The 14,091-nt window shown below is 39.7% G+C and overlaps 2 protein-coding genes across 2 annotated transcripts; one reads left to right on the top strand and one right to left on the bottom strand.

Moving 5' to 3' along the window:
- Nucleotides 1-2,412: 2,412 nt before the first annotated feature.
- Nucleotides 2,413-4,662, bottom strand: LOC140351175 (polymeric immunoglobulin receptor-like). Its single transcript, XM_072436905.1, has 9 exons — nucleotides 4,599-4,662; nucleotides 4,184-4,498; nucleotides 3,795-4,091; nucleotides 3,642-3,714; nucleotides 3,461-3,558; nucleotides 3,125-3,162; nucleotides 2,898-2,951; nucleotides 2,753-2,827; nucleotides 2,413-2,666 (listed from the first exon to the last, which is right to left on the bottom strand). Exons 1-9 carry the CDS (start codon nucleotides 4,642-4,644, stop codon nucleotides 2,616-2,618), a joined length of 1,047 nt encoding a protein of 348 aa, XP_072293006.1. The 5' UTR covers nucleotides 4,645-4,662; the 3' UTR covers nucleotides 2,413-2,615.
- Nucleotides 4,663-8,824: 4,162 nt separating this feature from the next.
- On the top strand, nucleotides 8,825-13,443 carry polh (polymerase (DNA directed), eta). Its single transcript, XM_072437055.1, has 10 exons — nucleotides 8,825-9,074; nucleotides 10,120-10,254; nucleotides 10,325-10,551; nucleotides 10,625-10,803; nucleotides 10,871-10,974; nucleotides 11,056-11,175; nucleotides 11,811-11,934; nucleotides 12,046-12,111; nucleotides 12,182-12,351; nucleotides 12,419-13,443. The coding sequence occupies exons 1-10, from the start codon at nucleotides 8,938-8,940 to the stop codon at nucleotides 13,347-13,349; spliced, it is 2,193 nt and encodes a 730-aa protein (XP_072293156.1). The 5' UTR covers nucleotides 8,825-8,937; the 3' UTR covers nucleotides 13,350-13,443.
- The last annotated feature ends 648 nt before the right edge of the window (nucleotides 13,444-14,091 follow it).

The following is a 14,091-nucleotide window of genomic DNA, read 5'->3' as shown; positions in this document are numbered from 1 at the left end:
AAAAAAAAAAAAAATTCCAATAAGTTATCTGTTCTTTTCCTCTGTATCTACTTGCGTTGTAACACCGAAATTTCCCCATGTGTGGACAATAAAGGCATATCTTATCTTATCTCCCTCAGACGGACAAGCGGACCACTAACTATCACCAAAAATTATATTTGGCCCCAGATTTAGCCAGATTTAAGCCTAGACTTTTCAGGACTAAAGTATGGAGAAACATGGTCTAAATGACACTAAACAAAGGTAGTTATAAATAATAATTAACCCAAAAGAGGATATAAACATTCATAAATGTGTTCTCTCCCACTAATATAACCCCTAACTTAACGTTCAAACAGATGTTTAACTTCCAACTCACTTTTCACACAAAACAGTCACAGACCATACAATTCTAAAGAGACTGCTAGCTCTGTGACTACATTTTACCACTCTCCACTGTTGAAGGTTCTCCCCCTGGAGAACTTCATCAGGAGAGCTGCTTCAGGTTTCCTTCCTAAACAAAGTCAGTATGTGATTGAACTTCAGAGGAACAGCAGATTCCACAAACTGAAGGCCTTCTCACTTGTGACGAGTTTCAAGACTTTTCCTCTGCTGTGGACCAGAGCATCCACAGGACACAATCACAGAACAACCTCCCACTCGACTGGTCTCAGTGGATTTGTGTCCTGACTGCAGCAGACTGGAGCTGGAAACATTGTTCACTTCAGAGGTTCATTCAAATATACTTTGATGTTCTAAATGTGTAAATGCATTTGGAAAAACATGTTTGATTTCAGGACATGACTGGAGGGGGGATTAAACTAGACTCCACTGGAATGTTACAAAAAAAAAAACAACCTGTTGCGAAAATGCCCGCGTTGATTCCTTCTGACTTCAGGATCAGGGCTCCCTCTGGTGGTGCTTCACTGCAGTGTGTAGACGAGCCCATGGGCAGCAATAAAACCAATCTTAAAGATTAGCCATCCTCACAGAATGAAACTGTAACGAACAATCAAGAACAAAATCTGCTAAATCTATTTCAATGTTCAAAGAAATATTCGATCCAACATTCAGTGACAGGTCATGTGATCCTGTTGAGAATAGCTTTAGTTATACATTAGTATACAGCATAGCCCAAGTCCAATTTAAAGCAGGGCATTAGGTCTGCAAAGGAGGCTCAAAATGATCAAATTGAAGGACATTTCAGAGAGGGAAATCCTCAGCGGGTCCAACAAGGAATACAGCACCTTACAAATGATAAGTAGCAGCAGTTCTGTTATTAACAACAACAGCAGTCAGCAGAGGAACTAATCGTCTTTTTTGAACACTTGGAGAAGACCAAGACAGAACTTGGGGATGCACCACCTTCTCCCAAAGAACATCTGAGCAAGCGCAAGCACGCGCACTGTGTTGGGATTTGAGATCCTGACTTGTGCGAGTTACAAACTAGGGAGCATGACAAAGCACACTTTTGAAGAGCCGCTGCGCTACAGGATGGAGATCCCAGTAGACCTTAAGCCTACTATATTGTGCAAATGGCATTGAAAATGTTGAAGCATACAATTGTAAATAGATGAATAAATTAAAAGAACATTTTTAAAGGGGCACCATGTAACATTTCTGGTGGATGGCCTGCCATCTGCTTGTCTCCACAGAAATGTTGTTTGTTTTGCCTGGAATGCTCCTCAGTATGGCATTTTACTGTCCATTGCCATGGAGGCAATACCACTTGGCCAAGTTACAGGTCAGATCTGTAGAGAAGAGAGGCGAGCCCGTTCACAGAAATATTTTTTAAAAGACATTTCAGGGCAATTAAAAACAAAAAATAGAAATAGAATACAAGATAGATGAGATCCCTGCTGTAGAACATTGCAGACAGCACAATATCCCTGGACACAAGCTTGAAAACCCTCCACAAGTTGCATGTTGCAACTTTAATTACAGCTCAGCATCAAGCCAAGACCACTTTCCATTCATCATTTTCTGTTTACTCTTGCACAGGCAGTGTCACTTCTCCAGGATGGCACCTCACCATGTGCCATTGCCAGAATGTCTGCTGCCTTCCAGGGCAGAGGCATGGAGAGGGTTCGGTTCAAGGAGACAGGTCCTTGTTGGAATCTCATCAGAGCCACTAGGCTAAGAGAAAGAGAAGGCCTACTAAGAGAAAGAGAAGGCCTACTGTAAGACAGAACCATAACTTAACCCCTGTGCTCGCGGCCTGTGCTTCATTGGAATTTTCTTTTCAGAATACTATAAAAACAGGGAAAATACTTAAGCCTACATTTCTGGATACACCTTTATTATCCAACAATTGGAACATTTCAGTGTTTTAATGCACAGTTCCAGAACAGCAGGTGAACAGAAACATGCCATATATTAATAATATACTTAAATTTAACACACTTACACACAAGGAGTCATAAATACCCTATTTATAAAATTATAATTTATTGTCCAAAGCTCGCATCATATATATATATATGCATAATATTAATAAAGTAATAGTTGCAAACAATAATGTACCACATACAAACGTCACAACAGTGTTCCTCTTTATATTGTATGGCTCGGTGGGCCACATAAAACAGTTTCCATCTGTTTGTGGATAAGGGTACGAAGCATACGTTACAAAAGATTTAGTGTTGAGCCAATGTGCTGTACAAAACGTCCTCTTCTTTATCTGCGCCCTATGACACAAAAGAACAAGTTGCACAATTTTAAGTTGTTACTTCACATGTTAATTTTCCGGAAACTATGTTGACATAAAAATTACCTTTTTTGAAGCTTTATTATTCATGAAAGTCACGCTGCTATACAATACTTCCATTTCTTTGGGCGCACATGCATTCTGATACAAATTACAGACCCTGTGACATGTACTTATATGTAGGAATATATTTCAACTGTTATTTTCATACCTGGTGTGATGTTGGCCAAGGAGTGACATTACCATACACAGGACTATCTGAGCCCTACAGACAAATACATCAAGAAAACAAAACAATAATCAGCAATACATGTTACAATGCATCCAATCAAACTCACATTTTAGCAAAATAGACATAAATAAATAGCATAAAAGCCAAATTTGCAATTGACTTTTCACCTTTTCTATGGGTAAATAATACAAAAGGCTACATTTTACCTCTGAGGATGCTGAGGAGTCTAATTCAGTCTTCTTCACTATAAGAAAGAAAATGGCATTCCATTGTACAATAATTACACCTTAATAATGAAGCATGAACAGCAACTTAATTCATAATGAACTGATGGTTAATAAAGAATTATTCATCTGTAACTACCAAATTATGAGGTTAGGGTGTTATTTTAGCTGTTACTAAGCCTGAATCATTCTTAAACTATTTGTCCATTATGAATAAATCGTTGTTCAGAGACCAAGGCTATTCAAAGTGTAGTTATTATACATTGTCACTAGTTTTGTAATAATCAACTGCAAACATAATAACAATCTAATGTATACCTTTTCTTTTCAGCGTGAACCAGGCGACCAGTGACACTATCACAATAATTATCAGCAAACCCAGCGCGATGGCTGCTGCATTCATGTAATTAGAGACACTACAAAGAACACATATGGAGAAAAGTCACCCTCTTATAGTAAGTCTTATACTTAAATATCAGTATGATTGACAATGACTGACCTGGTGATTTCAGGCCTGTTCATCGGAAAAACCGGAGCTGTAGCTGTTGACACGGTAGTAGTTGCAATCGTGGCTGTGATTTGTGCATTGAAATAATGTATAACTTATGCATTGCTAAAATATGTACACTATAAAGACTGCCTTGTTACTTACTGGTGGTTGGTCTCTCGGTTACTTCTAAAAACACTGGCATCTGAAGGTCTCCGAAGCCGCACCAATACCAGCCAATGTTTTGAGCCGTTAGTCCAGACATGGTGACAGCAAACACCCCATCAACACTTGGGTCTGTAGATACCTGTGCCCCATTTATTTTTCCAGAAGAACTTATACAGGGACCACCAATGCTGCACCACTTTATCAGACCAGAACCTTCGTGTTTGCAGTTGATGGTTATTTGGCCGTCAAAGTATCCCGTAACGAACTGAGAATCCACTGTCAGCGTTGATTTGTCTAAGAAAATAAAATAAGAGTTGTTATGTAAGAGATCAAGTAGGTATTTTATGAGTCCAAAGTATACAAATGTGGCTATAAAAGTATCTTACTTTTTTTTTTTACTGACAGTTGGAATAGTTGTCCATCATCTGCCCCAGTTCTTTCTATGGCGCACCAGTAATGATCAGAATCCTTCGACTTGAGACTCTTAATAGTAAAGGTAACAATTCGTTGTCTTTTGTCATCGTCAATAGAATACTTGGCTGAATTTGTGTTATCAAAAATAGATTTGCAAGAACTCCAACTCTGACCCAAGCACAGATATTTCACATTGTTTAAATACTTTTCCTCATATTGACATGGGATGTGAACGGTTCCTCCAACTTCCATCACCACATGATCAACAGTTTTTAAACTGTGGATGCCTGAAATGAAAGAACATAGTCATCTCACATATATATATATATATATATATATATATATATATATCACTAAAATACAATGTTTTATTTGCCTGTTACTTACCGGTGAGTCCAGCCCAGATCAAAGCAAATGTGACACAGACAGTCATCGTGACAAAAGTGAAGTCACGGAGAGTTTTTAACTGCAGGTTCACCACTCACTTCCTTCTTTTTTTTTGTTTACTATTTCTTAACAGATGACAAAAGACATATTTAGACATATGGGCTTGGATTGCATAAATTGAGTTTTTTGTGGGGTCTGTGAGTCTGTCAGCAGCAGTGACTAATATTTACTGTACTTAGAGGAGCAGGGGATTTCTGCTTCCCTTTCCCCTACTAGTGTATAATTCCTACTTCTGTCCAGCATGAACAGTTATACGCTTACACTAAATGTTGTGAAAGTGGATCCTCGTATACATATTCCAGAGGTTGTGATGGTATGATACATGTATTTGTTGTATTGTGTTATAAAGTACTACTTCTGGTCATTTGGGCCTGATCAGCAGGGGCAGCAAAAATGTATTTGAGGCCTGCATTTGGCCCCCGGGAGATAGTTTGTGTTTAAAAAAAAGTTTAAAAAACACAAAAACAAAACAATATGAAATGATTAAGAATTTTCTCTCAATACAAACCAAAAGAAATGTATTCAATCAATCAAGGTGGCAGGATTTTTTTATATATTTTGAAAGAACTATAGGATGTTCTAAGCTATGTACAAAAAAGGTTTAATTTAAAAATAACTCTCTCTCTCTCTCCCTCTCTCTCTCATTCTCTCGCTCTCTCTCTCTCATTCTCTCTCCCTCTCTCTCTCTCTCCCTCCCTCTCCCTCTCTCTCTCTCTCTCTCTCATTCTCTCTCTCCCTCTCTCTCTCTCTCTCTCTCTCATTCTCTCTCTCTCTCTCATTCTCTCTCTCTCTCTCTCTCTCATTTTCCAAGCAACAACACCATCAATGACAAAAATGAACAGAACCAGTGTTGTTCTACTGGCAATCACTCTCACTGTAGTGGGACTGGACAAAGATTAAATGTAGTGTTATAATTATTTATATTCTTCATTTCAAAATGTAATTATTTCAACTATATTAAACTAACAAAAAATGTGTAAAAGGAGACATAATTACGTGTTCATATTTAACTACATCATAAGAAGATCATCAATTCACATTTAGTTCAATGTAAACAACAATGTTACAACAACATTGAGCTAAAACAGCTTTGTAATAGAAACATGTAGAAACATTGACTTCCTGTTCAAAACTGCCAAACTGAAAAGCCCCGCCTCTTCATAATGACATTTCACCCTAACAAGCAGCAGATTCAGTCATTTACATGTTTTTATTTTTGAATCCTATTTTTGAACCCTACATGTGTCACCCAGAATATTTATTTTTCTAATAATTATAACTAAACATTCTACTAACATTAGGTTTTGTTGTGGCTCGACCTCTTCTTTCACTGTTGTGCTTGAGTTTACAGGTTGTCTTGCAGTTGTTGTATTTGAGCAAATGGTCACAGATGGTTCAGGTGTGCTCCAATTTGTCACATCTAAGTCAAAGTTAAAATGGTATAAATTGTTACAGTCGATATGCAAAAATATTGAAGCTAACATTAGTCTTTTACTCATATTTTTAGTTGTTGTGGCTGGGTAAAGTAGTTGTTACTTCCTCCAACACAGTGAGGTTTACTGACATCTGAAAGCCACAGTCTTCCCACAAATACCACCCACTGTGCTCTTGCTTAAGTCCTTTCATGGTGACTTGAAACACATCTGTCAGATTTGCTTTGATGCCAACTTTCAAACCATTCATGTCCCCAGACTTTGAGATACATTTGCCATTTACATTAATCAAAATCTGATTAATGAGGCAGAAAAAACTTTAGTAAATGAGGCATGAACGTGAGCCACGGCCTGTCTAAATACTGAGAAGTAGAAAAACTCTAAAAGGAAGGGTTTATATTGAAAGCCCTTGTTAAAAGTGAATCAAGTTATCGAGTTAGGCCTTTATACAGACCCAAATATTGTCTTAAATGAAAAGAAAGTAAGCCCAAATTCTGCAAGCTTCTGTCCAATATTTTACATGACAGTAAAACATTATGTACAGTTTCCAATTGCCATCTTTAAAAAGGGTGCAGGCCACAATGCCCCCATCTGAACCACATTTTCAGTTGATTAAGGAAACAGGAAAACTATATATTTTTTTGGTCAGTTTACAATCTTAACAACATGGTTCAATCTGTACCTACAGATGTTTTATTATTTCATTTATTCTACTTCATTCAGATCTATATATAAGGCATTTTAACTTTAAAGGCAGTTTTTTCTCCAAAAGATCAAACCTTAAAGTACGGGCATGACGTGTATGAAAGGCACTGCTTTGGGTTTAGGAACTCACATGAGGAAAACACACACACAACAGGGGCACTGGGAATAAGATAAGATAAGATAAGATAAGATAATCCTTTATTGTCCCACATGGGGAAATTTCATTGGTGCAACGCAGGTAGATACAGAGGTAGATACAGAAGAACAGATCACTTATAGGAAGTCTGAAAAACACTTTCAGTTGAAGATCTCCTATAAATAAATAAAAACTCCCATAGACAAATAAATACATAAATACCATTGCATGTGATCCCGACAGTAATTGCACATGAATATGTGTCACGATAGCACATAGATTGCACATGAATTCCAACAGTAATTGCACATATGACAGAATTGCACATCAGTATTAGGTTAGGTCAGTATTGCGACGGGATAACGTGACGATCTCCGGGTAAGACGACTGTTCTCTGCAGTTTCATGAGTTCCTCCTTTGTGGAAACGCGGTACGGCGCCGGCCGTACCGCGTTTCCATATTCCTGACTTCACGGTCTCGTTCTACTGTGCTCAAGCTACAAAACAAAAGTTATTTGAGGACAATCCACCACATGATCAGAGTCAAAAGATGAAAGAGTGAAAGAAGATAACACTTTGTCATTGGCATTCTTCTTTAAAAGACTAAATGTGGTGGTATAAAGGCTCCTGGCAAAGTGAAACAATGGAAAAGTCCCGACAAAAGAGTTTGCAGCGTGTCATTTTTAGCGCTTCTGTCCCTCAGTAAAGTGAAGAGATCAAAGGGTCGGAGGATAACAAGCTGTGAAGTAGTAACGGAAAAGAGAAATTCTGGGACAGTGCGGGGCACTAAAATTTAGACAAATTTCAAAGTTAAGGATGTAAAATATTGTGCTGCACACAACAGGGAAAAAAATACATTAACATCACAAAGACATGACAGAAATCACAAAACAGATAAAAGAGAAGAGTGCAAAGAAAATAATATCAATCATATGCACAGCTAAACATAACTGTTTTTAGCTTAGATTTGAACTTTGTCAGAGTAGAGGCCTGTCTCACATCCTGACTCTGGGCACCAGCAGGAGGCCGGTCCCTCAGAGTCACTAACATGTCTGAGATGTACTTTGGTGCTAGGCCATGGAGAGACTTGTACACAAGCAGAGCTGCTTTAAAGTCTCTTCTCTGAGCCACAGGAGCCAGTGCAGAGACCTGAGAACAGGACTAATGTGATCATACTTCCTGGTTCTAGTCAGGACCCGAGCAGCAGCGTTCTGGATGTACTGCAGCTGTTTTACAGCTCGTCCAAATCTGGTTTAGACAGTATACTTTTGATTTTGGCAAAGTATTTAGATGGTAAAAGCTGCTGATGTTATTGATTTGATGTGGCTGTTAAAGTTCAAGTCTGAGTCCATTATTACCCCCAGATTTTTAACTTGGTTTGTAGGTTTTAGAGCCAGACTGGAGGTGACCGCTAACACTCTCTTTTTTTCTGTGGGGCAAAGACAATGATTTCAGTCTTGTCTGAGTTCAGCAGGAGAAAGTTGTTTTGCATCCACAAACTGATCTGTTGGATGCAGTGACAGAGTGAATCCACTGGTCCATAGTCACCTGCCGACAGTGAAACATAGATCTGTCAGTTCTGCAGTTTTGAACAGTGGCCCCATTTCTATTACAAAACAGTTTTATATCAATACTTTGTGGTTTACAATGAACTAAATGTAAAAAATGATGATGTTATAGTTCAATACTAAGCAGCCTGCTTGTAAAAACAGTGTAATACATCTCAAATGAAAAACAAAACTTAACCTATTGGATGCTGCTGACCCCACCCATACTATTTAATAACTGATCCTGGGAACAGTGTAGTGTAGTGCAGAGCTGTGCAGTGTGCGCTGTGCTGACAGAACTACAGATTTTACATCATGGGACTTCAAAATGACGTCACCTCCGTCTCAGTTTGATGACGATCTTACGTAACTTCAACTCCTGCGCGAATTATGAAAGGACGCGGAAAAACAATAGGGGTTCTTTAGTAATCGGTTGCTTTGAACGCTGTTGCGGTTGCCATGGAGCACGGGAAAGAGCGCGTGGTGGCCCTGGTGGACATGGACTGCTTTTACGTGCAGGTGGAGCAGAGGCTGAACCCTGCTCTGGTCAACAAACCGTGTGTGGTGGCGCAGTACAAGACGTGGAAGGGAGGCGGGTGAGACCAAACACAACCAAACTCATCGATTTAATGCAATCAACAAAGCAACTGTCCTACATCTGATACCGACTTTTGTTTTGCCTTTGATATGAAAATCCACTTCCTCCTGTGCGAGATTAAAGATGCACTAAGCTACTTTTTTGTGTGAAGAGGACGCCACCTGCTGGTCTGCATGAAGATTATTGCTTTGCTTCAAATGTTCCACAATATGGCAGTGAATTGATGTATTTTGTGTTTTTATTGTTTAAAAATCCTCAAGCGTTCTGTGTGAGCTGGTTTGCCTCGCCACAGATCTGACTTGTCACCTGCTTGTCTTCACAAAGATAGATAAGTTTGAAGTCTTTATAGACAATTATATTCCAGGTTTTACCAAACCTATTGCCTTTTGTTACTGTTACTTCTTGGTTGTACATGGGCAGCAATTCTGACATGGGTAGAATTAATTCCACAACCACTAACCAGCAACCATACTGAAAACAAGGGTCAAAATCCATATCTTATCTTATCTTATAAATGACATAACAGTTATAATTTGACAAACAATAATACAATATAACACTTTGTTGTTGTTGAATGATTTTTAAAACTGTCAGAAAAGTGTATCAGTTGCGTAAATGTGTCTGTTTTCAATGGTACGTCGCATATTGAGGACATCTCAGAGGGATTCCATTTTAGAATGTAATGAATGTACTTCCTGTACTCTTATTTTTCAAAATGTCTTCACAACTTAACGGGAGTAAAACTATGATAAATATTTACTACAGGAGCTATCCTTTCAACAAACTAAGCCATAATTAGAAAAAAACATTTTACAGAAACATTGTAGGTAAAGCATTGTAGGTAAATGCATCTGTTATGTTAATAATATATAAGAACATGATTTAAAGTCACATATAGACTTGGACAGCATTTTATTTGTAAAATAATAGTTGCTGGTAGCATTAATACTTTCTACAAATGAATAACAAAAAGCCAATTATTAAAATGATCTATTCCCTTCTTCAAATGTGCCTTCAAATCGGAGTTGTAATTCTGTTTTCAGAATCATAGCTGTAAGTTACGAGGCCAGAGCCGATGGTGTCACGAAGAACATGTGGGTGGACGACGCAAAGCAACTGTGCCCAGATCTGGAGGTTGCCCGGGTGCGGGAGTCTCACGGCAAGGCAGACTTAACGCCGTAAGTGTCAGAACACGAACAGCCACTAAACCCGCTTTAATAGTCTTCTCTAATATGTTTTTTTTTTTAGTTACAGGGAGGCAAGTGTGGAGGTGTTCGAGGTCATGTCCCGGTTTGCTGTCATCGAGCGGGCCAGTATTGACGAGGCCTACATGGACCTCACCTCTGTGGTCCATCAGCGATTAAAGGACATGACTGACAAGCAGATCGACCCCCACCTCCTGAAGACCACCTATGTCCAGGGTTACCCACAAAATGCCCCTGATGAACCAGAATCAGCTCAGGAGTTGGATAAAGGTATCCAAGCTCACAGATGTTGTTTAGCTTTCACGGAGCTTTCATTGATTTTCTTTTATATCGCTGCGCGCAGAGGTCCAGCGGTCCAGAGGTTTCGAGCAGTGGCTGTCGTCTTTACCTGCCACGTTGTCTCCGGACCATTGCCCGCCCGAGCTGCAGCTTACCCTAGGAGCGATGATCGTCGAAGAAATGAGAGCCGCTGTAGAGAAAAACACAGGGTTCCGCTGTTCAGCCGGGATATCTCACAATAAGGTCTTGCCTCATTATTTTTTATTTGATCCACGCAAGATAAAGTGCCATAATTGTTCGTCACGTGTAGGTGCTGGCCAAGTTAGCGTGCGGATTTAACAAGCCAAATCGACAAACAATTCTGCCTCTGGACTCGGTGCCTGAGCTGTTCAACTCGCTGTCCATCAGTAAAATGTCAGTGATTTTAGGAACAGTGATTAAATATACAGTGAAATGTGTATACAAATGATGTATGTTGTATGAATGTTTACACAGTCGTAACCTTGGAGGCAAACTCGGCACTTCCATTGCTGAAAAGTTGGGAATAGAGAATATGGGGGAGCTCACGCAGTTCTCGCACGCTCAGCTGGGGCAACGCTTTGGGGAAAAGACGGCGTAAGATGCTACACTTGACATTGACATGACATTTAAATCTTTTCCTTTATCTAATCTCGAAAAAGTCTTTGAGGGTGACCCCTATTTGTGGCGAGAGTACAGTATCCCAGTATGAAAACAGTGCAATTGAAAGGACAAGACCGTTACAATGAAAATGGAAGACGTAGCGCTCTTTTAGAATATCCCGTTAAAGAGTCAGTATGTTGATGACCTGCTTTATGGTTAATGATCCTGTAGTTACTGAGCCTATTCATGGGATTCCTTCCTGATTTGAAAGATTAGAAATAGCGCACTTACAATCAATCTCTTTTGAATGGGGAAAGAGCCTCAGAAAATGTTAAAATCAGGAAGGAATCATTTGGTTTAAACCCATGGTATCTGTTCACAATAGACAAAATCTGGTGCAATCTCTGAAATTCACAAAATTCACATTATACGGTTTTGTGCTATAGACGGTATCATACATTTTGATGTCCAATTATTAATACACAGTGATTAGGTTGAATATTTGTAGATTTATCATCCCTTCCCCTCATGAGATCAAATCAAGCAACTTTGACAATTCACATTTAAGCACTTTTCTACCTCTTTCGTCCTCTTGTTCTTCCATAATAGTCATTTCCATTGTTTTACAGCCAGTGGCTTTATGACCTGTGCCGTGGGATCGAATTTGAACCAGTGAAGCCCAGACAGCTTCCCAAGTCCATCGGTTGCAGTAAGAATTTTCCAGGAAAAACGTCATTGGCGCAAAAGGAGCAGGTGCAGTACTACTAGCATTAGAATAATGTAGAAACTAGACTTATTTTGTCCCAATTATGTCCAGTTTGTTTGTAAAATGTAGTGTCATGATGGGAGAAATCCTTTTTGTAGGTGCAGTATTGGCTTCATCAACTGGCCCTTGAGCTGGAGGAAAGGCTGACTAAGGACAGGGATGTGGTAAGATTGTTCAGTTCTTTTTAGTATGAAAGATACAATAATATGCATTTCAATAAAAAAAAAATTTCAGAATGGTAGGGTGGCAAAACTTCTCACTGTTGGAGTACGTCAGCTTGGAGACAAAAAGGCAAGCTTTTCTCGATGTTGTGCTTTGGTCCGCTACGAAGCAAGCAAACTTTCAAGTGACAGTTTTTCAATTATCAAGAGCCTCAACACAGCTGGAAACCAACAAGAAACCTGGCAAGTAGAATACAATTAGGAATATGAATGTTATTTTCCGATGTAAAGTTTGACGGTTGTACTGCAGGACTCCACCCCTCACCTTGCTTCACCTGTCAGCGAGCAAATTCAACGACGCTCCATCTTCCGGGGGCATCGCTGGCTTCCTTTCTAGCGACGTCGCTGCTACACAGGATCTTTTTGCCTCCACTCAACCCTCAACCCAAGCATCCTCTGAAGTGAGAAATGACACAGCGCCCAGGAGACCAGGAAGTATTCAGTCCTTGTTTCAAAAAGCTGCCGCGAAACATAAACCTCAACTGTCACCATGGGCAGAAGAGGGAGAAGAGAAAGACGTCGGAGCTGCCAGTCAAATGGCCTCGACCTCTGTTTCTCAGGACATTTTTACGAGAGAGAAAAGTTGCAGTTCCAGTAGAGCAAACCCCAAAAGTAGTATATCGTCATTCCTCCAGAAAAAACAAATGGAAAGAAGTGCACAACCAATGTCTTGCAGTGTAGATGAGTCAGAGCCTTTACGGTCTGTTGATCCAGTTTTTAAAAGTACTTCCACAGTTCCAGTGTTAAAATCTACAGATGAGAGGGCTGACTTCAACTGTTTCGCTAATTCAGTGTCTTATGATGATTTTAAAAGGCAATTGGACAAAGATGAACATTTTGATTTGATGGCCACTTCTATAAATAAATCTGACATTCAATCCAGTGTCCCAGGTAAGGTTGATAAAGAAGACTTGTGTCAGTGTGAAAAGTGTGGAAAGGATGTTTTGGTTTGGGAAATGCCTGAACACATGGACTTTCACTTTGCAATGGAGCTCCAGAGCTCGTTTTCAGCCTCCACGAGATCTCCTTCAGCCTCCTCTGTGTCAGTTACTCAAACATCCCAGAAATTAGGGTCAGCAGCTGGGAAAACAAAAAGCAAAAGTCAAACTGGACCACAAGCCAAACGACCTCGATCTGGTGGAAGCTCAGGGACTCTGGATTCTTTTTTCAAAAAGAGCTGAACGTGTATCATGTTGATTTTTATGTTGTTGTTTTATTTACTTTAATGTTGGCATACATTTATGATGCATTAAGGCAATTTGTCTGAATCTCTTATGTATGGGTAACTTGAGTAATAAAAATGATAAAATAATGTGTGATAGTGTGGATGGTCTTGAATCAAATTGGCCAGCAGGTGTCACTCCGCTCTATAAAAGCCCCCTCTACCACATCCTCTTCCTCTGCTTCTCCCACTTCCGCCTCAGATTGGGCCGTGTCGACACCCTGTTCTCCTGTCCTCAGTGCCTATGGGGAACTCCTGGTTTGCGCTTTGGCGACTGGTTGTTCTGGAAGCTGGGGTCCCGTGTGTGTGTAGCCGGCTGAACTAGCCACGTCTGCTGCCCGTCAAGGGTGCACAGCAGAAGTTTCCCAGCAGGGGTCATGGGGATGGGACAAGAATGCTCCGCCACCTTGCCTTTTTCTTAACCTCCAAGTGTGATTGTTTTTATGGACAATGATCGTGTAATTTCACTGAGACTAATATTTTTATTATGGTATTTGTTGTTCAGAGAAAAGTTATTTAGAAATAAATCACATCTGGTATTAAAAATGTCTATGCCTTGTGTCAACAACGAATCTGTGCGCCTTTTAATCTTTTCTATATGGTCCTAGGCCCATTTATGCCCAGGTGGCATTGTTGGTTTCCTGATTTGGGTTTTAACAGCGATTAAAAACCCAGATTTTAAAACACCCCTGACTTGCCAT

Source organism: Eucyclogobius newberryi, unplaced genomic scaffold (assembly GCF_026437365.1).
Source record: "Eucyclogobius newberryi isolate DKJ021-1_F unplaced genomic scaffold, fEucNew1.0.hap1 SCAF_8, whole genome shotgun sequence".
Classification (NCBI taxonomy): Eukaryota; Metazoa; Chordata; class Actinopteri; order Gobiiformes; family Gobiidae; genus Eucyclogobius; species Eucyclogobius newberryi.
Note: the sequence above shows the minus strand (reverse complement) of the source record. Positions and strands in the feature narration are given on the sequence as shown.